Source organism: Lethenteron reissneri, chromosome 21 (assembly GCF_015708825.2).
Source record: "Lethenteron reissneri isolate LAM-NWPU_2019-01 chromosome 21, ASM1570882v1, whole genome shotgun sequence".
Lineage (NCBI taxonomy): Eukaryota > Metazoa > Chordata > Hyperoartia > Petromyzontiformes > Petromyzontidae > Lethenteron > Lethenteron reissneri.
Genome location: NC_083799.1, coordinates 21,232,545 through 21,247,104, shown reverse-complemented (window position 1 = coordinate 21,247,104; position 14,560 = coordinate 21,232,545). Strand labels below are relative to the sequence as shown.

Here is a 14,560-nt window from a genome sequence, read left to right as displayed (position 1 = left end):
CCTTCTACGTGACTTTACCGAAATAACCAAGAATACATGTTTTTTGTCACTATCGTTAATTTAAGACCACTTTTCAAGTCTGTATATACAGTCGTGAAACAAAACACGCGATGAGCGTGTAATGTACGTTATCACACGCGTAGAGGACGAATAACGTGGACATGCACGGAATTTTCTTCTTCTTCGTATGTTGCATATCCCCGTCGGATATAAACGGAAACGAACGCAGTGGCACACTGAAGCTGTTCACCATAAACAAAAAAAGTTGAACCGCAGCCCCTTGCGGAAGTTGCGTGAACACAAGAGTATAATTAGCACCTTCACAGAACCACTGAAACACAAAGCAGCCCACACTCGAGCACGCACGCACGCACACGCACGCACGCTCTGGCACTCTAGACTCGGATACACATTCCCCAGCTAACTGGTCGCCTGCCTCCTGCCTGCCTCTTCATCTGTGCGTGGTCAACTACAAGAGGCTGCGTCCTCAAAGCCAGGGCTTTGCCGGTGACAAGATCTTTCATCGCTGTGAATGCCATCTTGACCTCCCTTGGATCTTGCGAAAGTGCCCTCCTATTGTTCTGCAGCATGTGGTAATATCTTTACCCCAAATGTGAGTATACGTACGTATGCATGTTTTATTTGTACGCTATAATAACCATTGCCCGCTGCCTTAAACGGGATGTTGGATTGTCACGCTATAACTCTTGCCCGCTGCCTTAAACGGGATGTGGCTGGTGTTGATATGAAAAATGTGTGCCCTTTCGACGTCAGACCAATGCCGAAGCGAAGGTGAGATCGAGCCATTGATATTTTTTCCCTTGGTCTTTTTGTGAATTATGTTTTGTAGAGTTTAGAATATAAAAAATAGAAATTACTGTGACGGAGCATCACGCCGTGCCATTTACACATCAGCAAAATTAGTCGATTTTTTTATTTTTTCGGGTTTTTTTAATATTGCATAGTGTGCAGTATTTAAAGGTTATTTTCATGAGTACTGATATGAATGTTTAAATACCAAACTTATCAAGGAAGTTGAAATAAAACAGTTTAATTCAAGTGTATATAAAGTTTGTTTGAACTTATATAATGTCACTGGATTAAACTTTGGACAGTTTATCTTTACATATTATATTTACGCGATCCAATCCAAAGAAAAAAAATTATATTACGTCTAAAGTAACGGAGAGAAATTGTGACAAAAATTATTTCAGAAAAAACTGCGTTCTTTCCAGTTTTGAAATGTTGGAATTAGTCCTAGTAACTAACACATGCTATTCCTAAGTCTCGCATAGAAGTAATGGCCTACCTGCAACATAAACAATACGGTCCACAATCTAGAGATATCGTATGAATAATGAGCAGTCAACATGTTGTGAGAATGGGATACACAGCACGTGAATGGACTTAATATAATAGAGTATTTTATGAGTAATACCAATTGCGAATCTGCATACGTGGTGTCACGAACATCACGGTTAATGTATTTAAAAAAATAAATGTGTATATAATTGTTGCATTTAATTCCCTACAAAGCTTGTGGCTTTTGAAACAGTTTTTTTTTGGTCCAGATAATTATCTCCAGTGTGTCGCCGTGTCTGTGTGGTAAGCACAGTTCCTATATTCTCTATAAGGTAGATGATGATGGTATCGCTCCAGTTGAAAGGCTGTGTGGGTCAGAGAAAGCACAGTCACGCTTCAGGCTTTGCAGCCCCGATATTTGACCCACAGGCGTCTTCTGCTGCATGAGCCCACGGTGTGGTTTTCGATGCAAGCAACGTTGATCATGTCAGTGCGGCGTTACATCTCAGCACAATATCAATGTTGATTTGAAGTTTTCGTGACTGCAGGGATCCATACTCTTTGGTTCTTTCGGTAAAGTCACGTAGGCAAAAAATAAAATAAATTCAATAAAAATATTTGGGGTTTTTTGGTTCTTTCGGTAAAGCCACGTAGGTATAAAATAAAATTTAAACATATATATTTTAAAATAAATAAATTACATTTTATTTTATTTAAAAAAATATATATTTTTTATAAATAAAATAACTTTTATTTTATTTTAAAATACATTTTATTTAATCTTATACCTACGTGGCTTTACCGAAAAAATAAAATAAATAAATTTCATTTTATTTTATACCTACGTGGCTTTACCGAAAGAACCAAAGAGTACAATATAAATGCATAAATATTGCACGTGCATGAGGCTGAAAACGCAGCCACTCAAGGTGTTGGCATCTGAGCCGGGGCAGGCCGGGGTGGGGGCATGGTTGCTCAAAGCCTCTAAAGCAGTGCTTTGAATGCAAGGATGGTGGATGACGAGAGGCCATGGTGTGCATGGGAGGACGTAAGTTTGCATGAAATGTTTGGGGTGGTGATTTGTGGAATGCAGCACAGAATGCAAGTTGTTGACTGTGAGGAATATTGTCCACTCGTGTGTGAGTCGGGGGGGAGTGGGGAAGGGTTATAGGGAAATCCCTCCCGACATAAAAAAAGGTATTCAGAAATAAATTGGCCAAGCATCTCAAACGGGACCTTCTTGAGTAAGAACATTAGTGAAACGTTCCGGAACATTCGCTTACATTGAGACGATCGCTGCGTGCAGAACTGATCTGAGCAAACAACTTCTCATAAACGTATCCACTTCTCGTATTCACGCGCATTTGCGGCTCTTTAAATATTGAGCTTTTTTTCTGCCGAATTCGAAAATAGTGCCGACCCCTGACCTAGGCAATGCGATATTTCATGGCATCTGCTCGCACCCTCACTGGAGTGTCCCCATATGAAGGAGCTTTCATTGGAGAGGCTAATGAATTGCCCCGTGGGTAACGCAATGTGTCATATATATCTCAGGGTCCACATATGCTGGATAAATTCCAGAATTCTAAGTGCTCAAACTGACTTGGCCAAGCAAAGATACTTGGTTTGTATATGGGAGAAGAGTCACAGTGGCTGGCAGATTTGGAAGGTAAAGGAAGGCGCTGTCTCGATGCAATTGACGAGACATCGCAATTTGCAGGCACAACTGTTTGGGGGTAAGCGTTTCTATCACGCTAATCAGTCAATGGTTGGTTATTATAAAGATGAATAATGTTTTATCGCAAAAAAATATTTTTGAGCACGGTTCTAAGGACAACACTTACGTTGATACATTTCTCACATCTGCCATTTTTAGTTGTGCTGCAAGTGAAAATTGTGTAATACTGCCCTGACCTACAGATTGGTTTTCTGCATCTTGCGTCAGGATTCATGCTTTTATTTATCGCTATAAAACGTATGTAAAAGTCGTAATTTTATATCGGTAAATGATGCTTACTAAACTAATAATAAATTAACCATCAAAGTTAAACTATATTATTAATTCTAAACCAAACACTTGCCTTAAGAGGAAATAGAAAACTATGATACTGTTGATAGCAACAAAAACATTTCCTTAAACATGCTACAAATCCTTAATATTCTGCACAGTGAGCAGTCCATCCTTTTAATGTGGATGCAACTCAACTCTGTGAAATGCAATTGAAGCGAGACAATACTTGAAGTCGAACAATAAAGCAGCATTCGACGTTACACAAGTCACAAACATTTGCTACGTTGACCTGTAGCGTACTTCAATGACACCATACATTTACACCTGCCCGAGTGTGCATATTCATTCACGCAAAGGTAAATTGAGACGAAATAACAGTCATGCTTAACGAGGACACAGCAAAGTACAACTTCAGCAACAACAAAGTTCACAGTGCTACAACAAAAGTGGAAATGAACGACTGCTGTCAATACGCGCTCCGCATGGGAACCTCTCGGCTCTGTCTCACAGGTGAAAGTTAAAGGCGCAGCCTTGCAAATCCTTGCTCACGCCACCTGCCAGCAGAAGGGCGTCCAACTCAGGGGAGATCCGAGAGTGTATCTGTTCGTGTTGTCCCCCCCTTGCCCACTTTCGCTCACGACCTTGCCGGAACTTTGCGCGAGCGCGTTCCAGTGCTCTCGGAGCGGTTCACCGCAGGCAAGAGTCGAGCGGCGTGCGGGATGGAGAGCGGTCTGGCCGGGCGTGGTCACGGGGATGTGGAGAGGGCCGTGCGAGAGGCCGAGACGGAGATCAGGGGCCTCCACAACGAGCAGGACAGATTCATGCTGCACTACGACGAAAGCCTGCACATCGAGGGTATTCTGCACCAGCGCGCAATGCACTCACGCACCCGCCGGGGTTAGCAACTCTGAGGTCCGTGTCCATGGGAATACCAGAATAGGGGAGGGCCTATGTACGAATGTTTGTTGAACTTCTTTCGCGCTCGTACGTAAGCCAAGCGTGCTAATCGGAGGTGGACGTGCATGCATCGTGTTGGGTGGTGTATCGTTACACAACTGACAAAAACAAATCGTGAGTTTAATGTCCCAGGAGCACAGAGAGATTACCCCGGACAGCTACCTCAAAAAAGAGGACGTTCTGGGAAAACCAGGACAGGTGGCAACACGAGCCCACTGGTGCATCGTCCAATGGGCAGACACAGACACTTAGTATTGGAAGGCTTCTCTGATGGACACATGGTTGTTGAGCTTGACATATATAAAATGCAATTTGCTAATGGATTAATACTCTTTGGTTCTTTCGGTAAAGTCACGTAGGTATAACATAAAATAAATCACGACGTTTCGGGCGCAACACAAGCGCCCGTCATCAGGTGGGACAACCACAGCAATAAACAATTGCTGAGTGGACCTTATAGGCAGATGAATACATCGTCTGTTGGGCAAACAAGTATATGATGAAGCTAGCGACCTGAAAGATGCAGATGACGTGTATACAGTGAGTGGGCATACCTTCAAAAGAACTGCAGTAGTATGAATCACTGATTATTATAACTTTTTACAAGTTAATACTTTCTACAAAGTAACAATAATCAGTCAGTAACTTGGAATTACTGGCAATGCAGTATCACCAAATGATGACAGTGGTGCGCAAAACCAAAATAACAAAAAACTCAGCTAATGGAAAATATGTCCAGTTTTTGGTGTACAGTATAAACAGGTAAATGAACAGATAGAGACTGAAATTTGTATTTAAAGCTTTCGTGACTGCAGGGATTCATATTCTTGGTTCTTTCGGTAAAGTCACGTAGAAGGGATTTCGCACCTGATGACGATTGCTTGTGTTGCAGTCGAAACGTCGTGATAATTTTATTGTTTTATATATTTTTTATTGTATTATTTCCCTTCTACGTGACTTTACCGAAAGAACTAAGAATATGGATAGAGACTGACTAAACTTATACAAGATGGGCACATAAACATTGTCTAGGCATCTACAATTGAGTTAATACCTGATACACTTTACCTGGTCAAGCAATGGGCAGATGGACAGGCAGCTACAAGGACAGAATTCTGGGAGATGCGTTGTAGCATTGATGTTACACAGAGGTACACGTGAACAGAGTAACCATTGGCTTCAACGTGTCTAACACGTGGAAGGAGAGACAATGACGTATGATGTGATGAACAGCTAACAGACCAGAGTGATCGTAACAGAATAAGCATGGAATGCGTTTGATGATGGTAGAAATACAGAGGTTTGAGCAGGGCAGGCATTCAATCTTCGGACACGTGCATTATATACATCTGATTTTAAAAGTGAATGTACTCAACAGATGCATGTGTTTTAAGAGAACCTGCACATTCTGACTCGCTGCTTACTGATGAGCAGAACAACATATGACTTGTCTTAGCCGAGCTGCATTTACATATGCACACATGAATAAATGCGCACAATTGTGTTCCCACAAATAGGAACATTCTATAGCGCTGCATTTGCAACCACAGAAGTTTGGCTCCAAACTTTCCACGGCGCCAACTGCCGTAGCAAATGCGACTGCTGAGTTGACACAAGGCTGGCGTCCAATCCAGCACCAGTTTTAAAAAAAAAAACCATGCCAACAGCAAATTGTTGAACCACACAACTCTTGCACTGACGCACGTGTCAGGCATAGCCGATCATTAACATGTGTTACGATGTAATCGCAGACATCTCGGTGTTCATTTTGGAAATATCACTGGGGTGACCGCTGGCAAACTAGTGCATTTAATTACGTATTGGAAACTGTGTGATTAGATAGCAAACAGGACGTGCACTAACGCGCGCACACACACTCATTGTGCAAAAGCAAAGGTTGAATGGTGGTCACCAAATTTCACTTAACTGTGCCGAGTACGTTTAGTATTCACCTCGTGTTTACACTTAATGTGGCCAATTGAGTTAATGTGAAGTTTAATACCGGACGACTTACGTTTTGGTGACCAAAGCAGCGTAGAGAGGTGCTTTTCTTCATTCACGGTTCTGAGCTGGTGGTGAAAATACCCCCTTTCTATGCTGACGGCAAGTTGGCCCATAGGACAAATCTTCTTGCCAAATCTACTGAACTGCAGGTCACATATGGGTGGCTCAGGTGCTTTGTTCATTGATGGTGCCAAACAGATAAACTAAATATGTACTTTGGATGCAGTGGTGATTCAAGCGCTCGCCCTACAATTTAATAGTTGTAAGTTAAAATGTTAAAATATCCGTCGTGGGTTCAGTCAGCCCATTCGGGGCCACTCAGCATTTCTCTGGAGATGTCTGCATTGGTCATCCTCATGTAAGACTTTGGCCCATGTTAAATACAATATGGAAATTACATCACTCGATCAGAACCATCGACCGGCATGGGCAGTGCCCCACGGTCGTTTGGGTAAAAACGATGCTTTTTTTTACTTTCAGTTGAATTCATGTGTTTGCGCGTGTTTATATTCGAACGTGCATCTGTTCACGTGCGTCCGTTTTGCTTGCGCGCGTGCGTGCGTGTGTGGTGCGTCCATTCAGTCCAGCTCAGCCATACATCCCCGCTGCAGACCCCAAGTGACCAGCTGAGAGACCAGAGCCTGCGGCAGCGGCAGGCGACCCTGGACACCCTGCTGCGGCAGCAAGTGCAGACCATCGTGCAGTTGCGCATGGTAAGTGATGCGCCAAGCTTTGCAGTCTCGTCTTGGCTCTGCTATCAACAAATCCTGGCTGAAAACCGTGGTCAGATATTGAAATAGGTTTCCTGCTATTTATCTACTCAGTATGGAACAGTTGACTAAATCCTCCTTAAACGATGTCGGCCATCAGTGGTGTGGAGGGTTGATATTTGTGTGGATTGAGATAAAGGTGCAGCCCTGCAACCGCTTCCTCATATCACTGCTGACAGGAGGGGTCTCAGCTAGATGGAGCTGTATAGAGGTTACTCGGCCTAGGTTGTTTCTCGCACCGTTAGCTGCACATTGTCCGTCCTGCTTGAGTCCTGCACGCTCAGCCCCATCACTCGACACGCTGCGGTAAGAGGAGGAGACGAGGTTTACAGCTCAAAGTGGCAGCTTATGGTTTTGACCATTGCTCGCCCGTTCACTGGGGGAAGAGGCAAATAAATACAAAAATTCCGTCGTGCAAAGTAAGTGGTGTCAACAACGCTGTGAAAAAATTTTCGCCTGGCCCTTTACGAATTATCTCGGGGGCCAGTTACGGGAACGTGGAGTACGAGTGGCAGCAAGGTGGTTTCTGAGAACGCCTTTGTTTGAAATGAACTGTACCTAGAGCTTCCGTGGAACCACGAACCTCGGGATTTACTGCCGTGGGAGGGAGTTGACGGGCAGCGTGGTTTGGATGATGCATTCGTGAAAATTTTGGCCCGAACATTTTGTCTGCTCCACTTCAAATTAGGCTATGACAGCATTTTGGAATTTTTTGCTTCGTGTGCACTTCATTAGATGTGTCCGTGACTGTATACATGTTAAGAACGCTGAATAGTTAAGCATCAGTCTATCATATACGATATTCGAACATTTACATTTATATGCTGTCTGGTAAATTAAAATAGTTTAGTGGTTGTTTTTATGCAATGGATTAATGATAATGTGCATAAGATGTTTTTCCGACTGATAGCTGCTGGTTCTGAAAATTTCTATAAACTTTCCCTTTGGCAATATCGTCTATATTTCAGCGAAGCATCACATTCAACCAGTCATCATTTCCTCAAAGTTACAAGAAGTAGGTGTACATTTAAAAATAATGCACTTTGATCTTAGAACAACACATACGATTATTGGGCTAAGGTAGCGCTGAAGCATGTATATTCAGGATGCAGAAGATGCATACGATCCACACAATAAATATTCTGACTCTGTTAATAATGCATTATGGGAGTTGATCGTCGTAGTTTGTCTTTTATATATATACGCAAGCTAGATCTACTGCAGAGCCCTCTTTTTTACTGTTGCATCCATGTGTCTGTCGTACGCAAGCAGGTAAAGTGCGTGATACAAGCAGCCCTGGAAACGCGATTGCAAATAAAGTGCCCAGTGTCTGTCGAGCGCAGCTTTGGCAGGAAGTGGAGTACGATATCAGATTGTTGTTTGAGACAAAAACAGGTCATGTGTGCCAAGGCATGGAAACTTTTCCCGTGTGCTGCGTTAAAAACGAGTGATATCAATTTTGAGTCAGGTCGCAGACTTACCGAGATAATCTCGGACAGACCGAAACACGAATCAGCTTCCAAAAAAAAATTAACGCAGACTCTTGAGCCTGGCATGTCTATGAAATAACGTTATGTTTATCACAGCGAAGCAACAATCATCTGTTATCCCAACACTCACTTTGATGTATGGAGGAATATGAATATGTTTCAGTACGACGTTTCATCTTTAATATCCAGTCAATACCTTTTGGAGATGCGGAGTGAATCACGGAGATAATTCTTGGGAAAGAGTAATGGTGGACAGCTGTTCACTAGATGCTCCATTGTTCGAAGTTGTTTATCACATTTGCACTGTTGAGTGTGTTTCAATTATCACTTAGAACCGGGCCATGGAAAGCACCTGCAAGTGGTGAGAAATTCATAACAAACTATGAAGGCAACATTGGCAGGATCTGATACCCCGACGTCCCACCGCAAAGGGGCAGGCAAGATGTGGTCAAAGCACTTTCCCTTGGCACTGGGCGGTTGGGTATTGCTGAAAGACCTTTCGAAGGCTCTGTCGCGAAGAATGATATATTCCGCGCCGATGTCTCTGCTGAATTGTACAATTGACACAGCGGTGAAGAACATCGTAAACTTTCATTGAAGGGATGAGACGAAGGGTCCTCATCATTGTAATAAATATGTAATTGCATATTCGCTTTGTAGCATACGGTAAAGTGCACGTCTCAGGCCTCCGTTACGAGCCATGTACGGCTCGTAGATTCTCATCTGGTGATAAAGGTTATGGCGGTGGAACGGTGGCACGGTGGTTAGTGCTCTGTACTATGAACCTCGTTTGTCCTGAGTTCGATTCCAAGCTTTTGCTGACTTCAGTGGTGAGTGATATCTCAATCAGTGCCTCCCCCTTCCCCCACATTCACAAACCCCTGCTGACTAGCGTGGGGAAGTAAGGTCAAACCATTCTTAGGCCAAACTCTTTTTGGTACACGTAACACATCTTGTGGCGTGAGTTTGGCGAGGAGTTCATGCAACTGGGAGACCGCGCTTCCGTGACGCGCGTCAATGCCATGGATCGTTGATCGGCTTCGGAACACGACCGGGGTCTCCGATAGGCTGACTGACACCGAACACCACGTGGCACATTGCGACAGTGCCGTCCACATCAACGCCGGGGAGACAAAGGTGGTCAAACATTGGAACTCCTCGATGGTACGTTAGGCTAAATGGGAGCTTGCTAACAGCACTTGCCTCGACAGTCTACAACGACTAAAGCTAGGAAATCTTTATCTTTTTTTATACATATGGATGTTTGGATGGTGGTGATGATGACAGTTATGCCACTGCTAATCATGTTGATACTGTTACCGATGATGATAATGATTATATTGATAATTTCTGCTGATGATGCTGCTGGTGCTACTGACGATGGCGATGATTATCATATTGATTCTGCTGCTGAAGATGCTGATTATGATAGATGCAGCGTGTTGTCTGGGGTGACAGCGTATGTATGTGTGTATGTTCTTCATCGTACGTAGCCAACCATGATAATCTGAGGTGCGGGGGAAGGACAACACACTGATGCACAGCGTCGCAGCTGTACTGCATGAGTAACGTGTTCTTGAGGGCCTGGGTTTCAGCCTGTCCCTGATAACTTGCAAATCACGCCATAATGCCATTCATGTTTGCTATCAGGTTCGCACGAAAGCAGAAGTAAAGGCAATGCCAGCGTTTAAAAACCATGATTTCATTTAATTGAAAATATGGTATTAAACCTATTCAACGTAGTTATATAAAACGCGTTTCGCGCAGTTTATCTGTGCACTGTATGTGTACAATGCGTAATGTATTTCTAATAACTGGAAATGTAATTTCGTCAAATTACAGTGGAAACCTGAAATTTAAATAACTGACTAAAATTGAATTGCAACAGAAACGATTCGTAGTAAAGTTTCCTGTAACGCAGTTCGCAACGTATTTCTCCTGTAAAGCCCATACTGCTCAAGGCTTTCAGGCCGTTGGTGGCAGCAGCGCCTTGTTTACCACAAGAAGCCCGATTTCCCCCCATCACATCTCTGGGAGACAGCAACCACATCAAACCCGCACGTTGACTGATTCATGACTCTGCGGCTCCCTGACCCAGGAAAGGCATCTGTCACGCGTTGTTTTTTTGTGTGAGGCAGCCGCTCAATGATGAGGAAATTACTATAAAAAATAAGAAAAAATATATAATGTACCTAATATCGTGATAAGTACATGTCGTGCCCATGTTCAGCACGCTTTTGTGTCAGCCAACTGCCAATCCACTGCCGGATGAGGGCCTCTCTCCCCACGCCTTGCCGGCCGTGAGAGATATTTGACCATACTTCATCTCGCTTGTTAGTGTGCGTTGGTGAAGGTGGGGCGAGTTCAGAATAATGGGGGTTTTCTGCATTGCACTTTCCTGCCTATTGCGCACGGTGATCAACTATTGCAGCACTATTCAGGATCAAACCTGCTTAGCTTTTGGAATCTATTGAGTACGGGTGCAGTGTGGGAGATTTGGTTGCGGGCCAGTGACGATAATTCCCCACAAATTCTGCCATTGTGTCTCGGTAATTTTTCTCACTTTTATCTGAAGAAAATAAATTTTCACACGTGAAAAAACAACTTCATAATACCGTAGGCTGAGTGTCAGAAATTCCATCTGTGGCAATTTTAGCCTTGCCACGCAGCTTATGCTATTTTGTCGGTCACACGTACGACCGCCTCTGAATTCCAGGCCAACCGTCCCACCGATCACTCAGTGCCTGGGGTCTGTGAGTCACTGCCACCTGCTGCTCAATAGGGAACTGCAGCTTTCTGTAATTCGACTGCCTTGTCACACACAGGGAATTTCAGGGACTGCAACGGTACAGGGATAAAAATATAATACTGGTAGGACCTCCTGGTTACACCAGCTCACAGGGGATTATTGTGTCCGTCCGTCCGTCGTGCAGGGAGGGGCTGGGTGGGGAGGGAGGGACTGGGTGGGTGGGGAGGGGAGGGTGGGGATGAGCTTGATGGGGAGGGGCTGGGTGGGGAGGGTGTGGAGGGGCTGGGTGGGGAGGGTGGGGAGGGGCTGGGTGGGGAGGGTGGGGCTGGGTGGGGGGTGGGAGGGGTGGGGCTGGGTGGGAGGTGGGAGGGGTGGGGCTGGGTGGGGAGGGGCTGATCACCCCGTGGTGCCCTTATAAAACTCAACATTTAACCTACTCACGCCGGCTTGTGCCCGCCCTCACAGTTGGCCATATTTGCGGAATACACCACGCGGCCATTGACCCAGGCCATTGACCGAGCAACCCAACATTCCTACCAGCTCCCTCCGCAGGAGGAATGTGTTTAGAGTGCCATCGTCACGGTGACCAAACGTTACACGGTATCTTGACGTATATTTAATATGCTGCTTGCCTCAAACATACCTTATTCCAAAGCATATACTCCGTAATTGTTCAGTTACAGGCCAGTGTGTGTTAATGATGGAAGGTGGTAAGCGAGTTCAGGTTGCCACAACGATAAAATAATTTACAATGCAAAATATTGAAGCACTAATTATGATGATATGGAAAGCCTCGGTGAACTCTGCGTGGGCCCGTGTGATTATCATTGTGGTTGATTGCTCGTGTGACGGCTGCGTGCAGACCGTGGTGGAGAGGCTGCAGACGTGCACGATGCTGCTCAACCAGATGCTGTCGTGTCTCCTGGAGGACAAGCTTCCGCAGTGGCAGCGCAAGCAGCAGCTGGCGGCCATCGGAGGCCCTCCCGAGGGCAGCCTGGACGCCCTACAGGAGTGGTATGCCCATCGATCCAATAGACCATGCATGCTAGTGTTGCCACCTGCGTTGGGTTTTCGAAGGATCACCCTCTTGTTGTGGAGGTAGCCGGTGTATGACATCTGTGAGTGTGTTCCCCGGATATGGAAAGTCCTGGTTTTCTCTTCTTGGTTCTACGTGACTTTACCGAAAGAACCAAGAAGATGAATCCCTGCAGTCACGAAAGCTTTAAATCGAAAAGTCCTGGTTTTCGTTAGTTTGCGTAAAAATATAGCTGTCGAGGCAATGCATTTACATGGAGCTCTCCCCTCTACAGGTATTGTGAGATATTATTCTTCTCATATGCCTCGGGGTTTTTTTGGTACCTCGGAGCTGGCAATCATATCCCATACGTACTTCTAAGGTGTAATACCCACCTGACTGCCATTTTATCCTCCAAGGTCATCAAAATGAGGACTGCTTTCAGTTGGATGAGTGGCATAGGGAACTGAACTGTCAGGGCACTGAGTTGGCACTGATGATATCTGAGGATCAATCACCATGGGCAACCACTTGTGATGAAATCGTAGTTTCAAGTACAATTAGTTGTCTTAGCTTGGTCACCAATGACTGCACACAAAGAAGACCCCACCATATAAATGTGGTTTTCCACATGGCTCAATCAAGCCATGAGAATGAACAATCTTTGTTTGGTTGACAAGGCACGATCACTCTTTGCAGAGCGTACAACACGTGCGGACTCTGGGAGCACACGGTCAGAGCCGACTTAACCCATGGGCTAATAAGGCATTAGGCCCTCATATTTTGTAGGCCCTCCATTCCACATTGAAGTAATAGCCATCGGAATTGTTTTCGCTTTTGAATTACGATGACATAATGACTTTATCACAGCCAAAGCTACGGAAAACAAATTGTTTGACGAAATAAGTAAGGGGTGAGTGATGTATTTGATTTGATGCTTTCGTGACTGCCGAAATTACTCTTTGGTTATTTCGGTAAAGTCACGTAGAAATAAATAATATAAAATAATAATAGAATACGACGTTTCGATTGCAACACAAGCAACCGTCATCAGGTAAGAATAAATGAGAAAACAAACCTAGTAAACATAAAAATATAATGCAATACAACACAAGGAGTCGGCTAACACAAGAGTCAACACCCTACCTGGTTGATTACGTTCTTCCAAAGATTGCTAAATTTGAGAGAGAGAGACAAAACACAGACACGGAGACACACAGACAGACACACAAGCAGAGAGAGAGACACACACAGAGACACGCTTGTTTTCCCATTCATTCTTACCTGATGATGGTTACTTGTGTTTCAATCGAAACGTCGTATTTTATAATTTAATTTATTTTCTTTCTACGTAACTTTACCGAAAGAACCAAACAGTGAGTGATTTATATTTGATGAATTCACCTTCGAGTCGAATACACGTTTCCATTTCACATGCGTGAATAAACAAATGTTTGACGAGCTCATAGTTTTTTTTCTCGACATGTGACACACAGTTGCATACTTAGACCCATCGCTCCAATTACATTCATGGCGTGCGCGGACTCGGTGCATGGAGAGAATTCTTGTCTCATCGGAGAATCGTTTGCGCACGATGGCGTAGGAGCGAGTGCATGGCGGACGGGGTGATACGAGCCAGGCAGCACCTCAAGCGATTCGAGTCCTTGCTGCAGCAACTGGCACTGCCTGGTCCGAGCCCCGACGCTCTGCTCAATCTCAACAATAACCTGGCGCGTCTGCTCTCCGACATCGCCACGAAGTACGTCCGTGTGCAGGGGCTGTAGCCCAGTCGATGATGCGCGCTGTGTGTGTGCTGCTGTTCCACTATGTCTCGGCCGGATCGAGGGGGCTAAACGGGCGCGGCACGGGCTAGAGAAGAGATGGAGTGATGTGGTACAGGAGGACGTGGAGCTGAGTGGACTTGCCGATGACTGGTACCAGCGGTGTCAAGATCGGCCTCTGTGGAGGAGGCTCGTGAAGGACGCTACTGGGCAGTTGGAGGCAGTCGCCCTCCAACAACAACGGAGGGCGGAGGAGCAACGCTCACAACAACGAGAGGAGCGCCGGGTGGCTAAAGCACAGCAAGTTGGCACAGTAGGGGGCACAGGTGGTGCATTAGCCAGTCGTCTCAGTCAGTCGACCCGTGGCACCTGGGTCTGCCCCGTGACCTCCTGCCAGCGGGCGTTCGACACTTCACGTGGCCTCAAGGTGCACATAGCCTGGCACAAGCGTCGTGGTGACGTCACCGCCACTTAGTGGCGA

At 45.1% G+C, this 14,560-nt stretch overlaps 1 protein-coding gene across 1 annotated transcript in view; it reads left to right on the top strand.

The window, feature by feature from the left end:
* Positions 1-479: 479 nt before the first annotated feature.
* Positions 480-14,560, top strand: part of LOC133345389 (signal transducer and activator of transcription 5A-like) — a 35,276-nt gene continuing 21,195 nt past the window's right edge. The window contains exons 1-5 of the mRNA XM_061556094.1: positions 480-613; positions 3,986-4,168; positions 6,857-6,987; positions 12,146-12,297; positions 13,902-14,057. Coding sequence (XP_061412078.1) covers positions 4,033-4,168; positions 6,857-6,987; positions 12,146-12,297; positions 13,902-14,057 — 575 coding nt within the window. The 5' untranslated portion in view covers positions 480-613; positions 3,986-4,032. The remainder of the gene's footprint in view (positions 614-3,985; positions 4,169-6,856; positions 6,988-12,145; positions 12,298-13,901; positions 14,058-14,560) is intronic.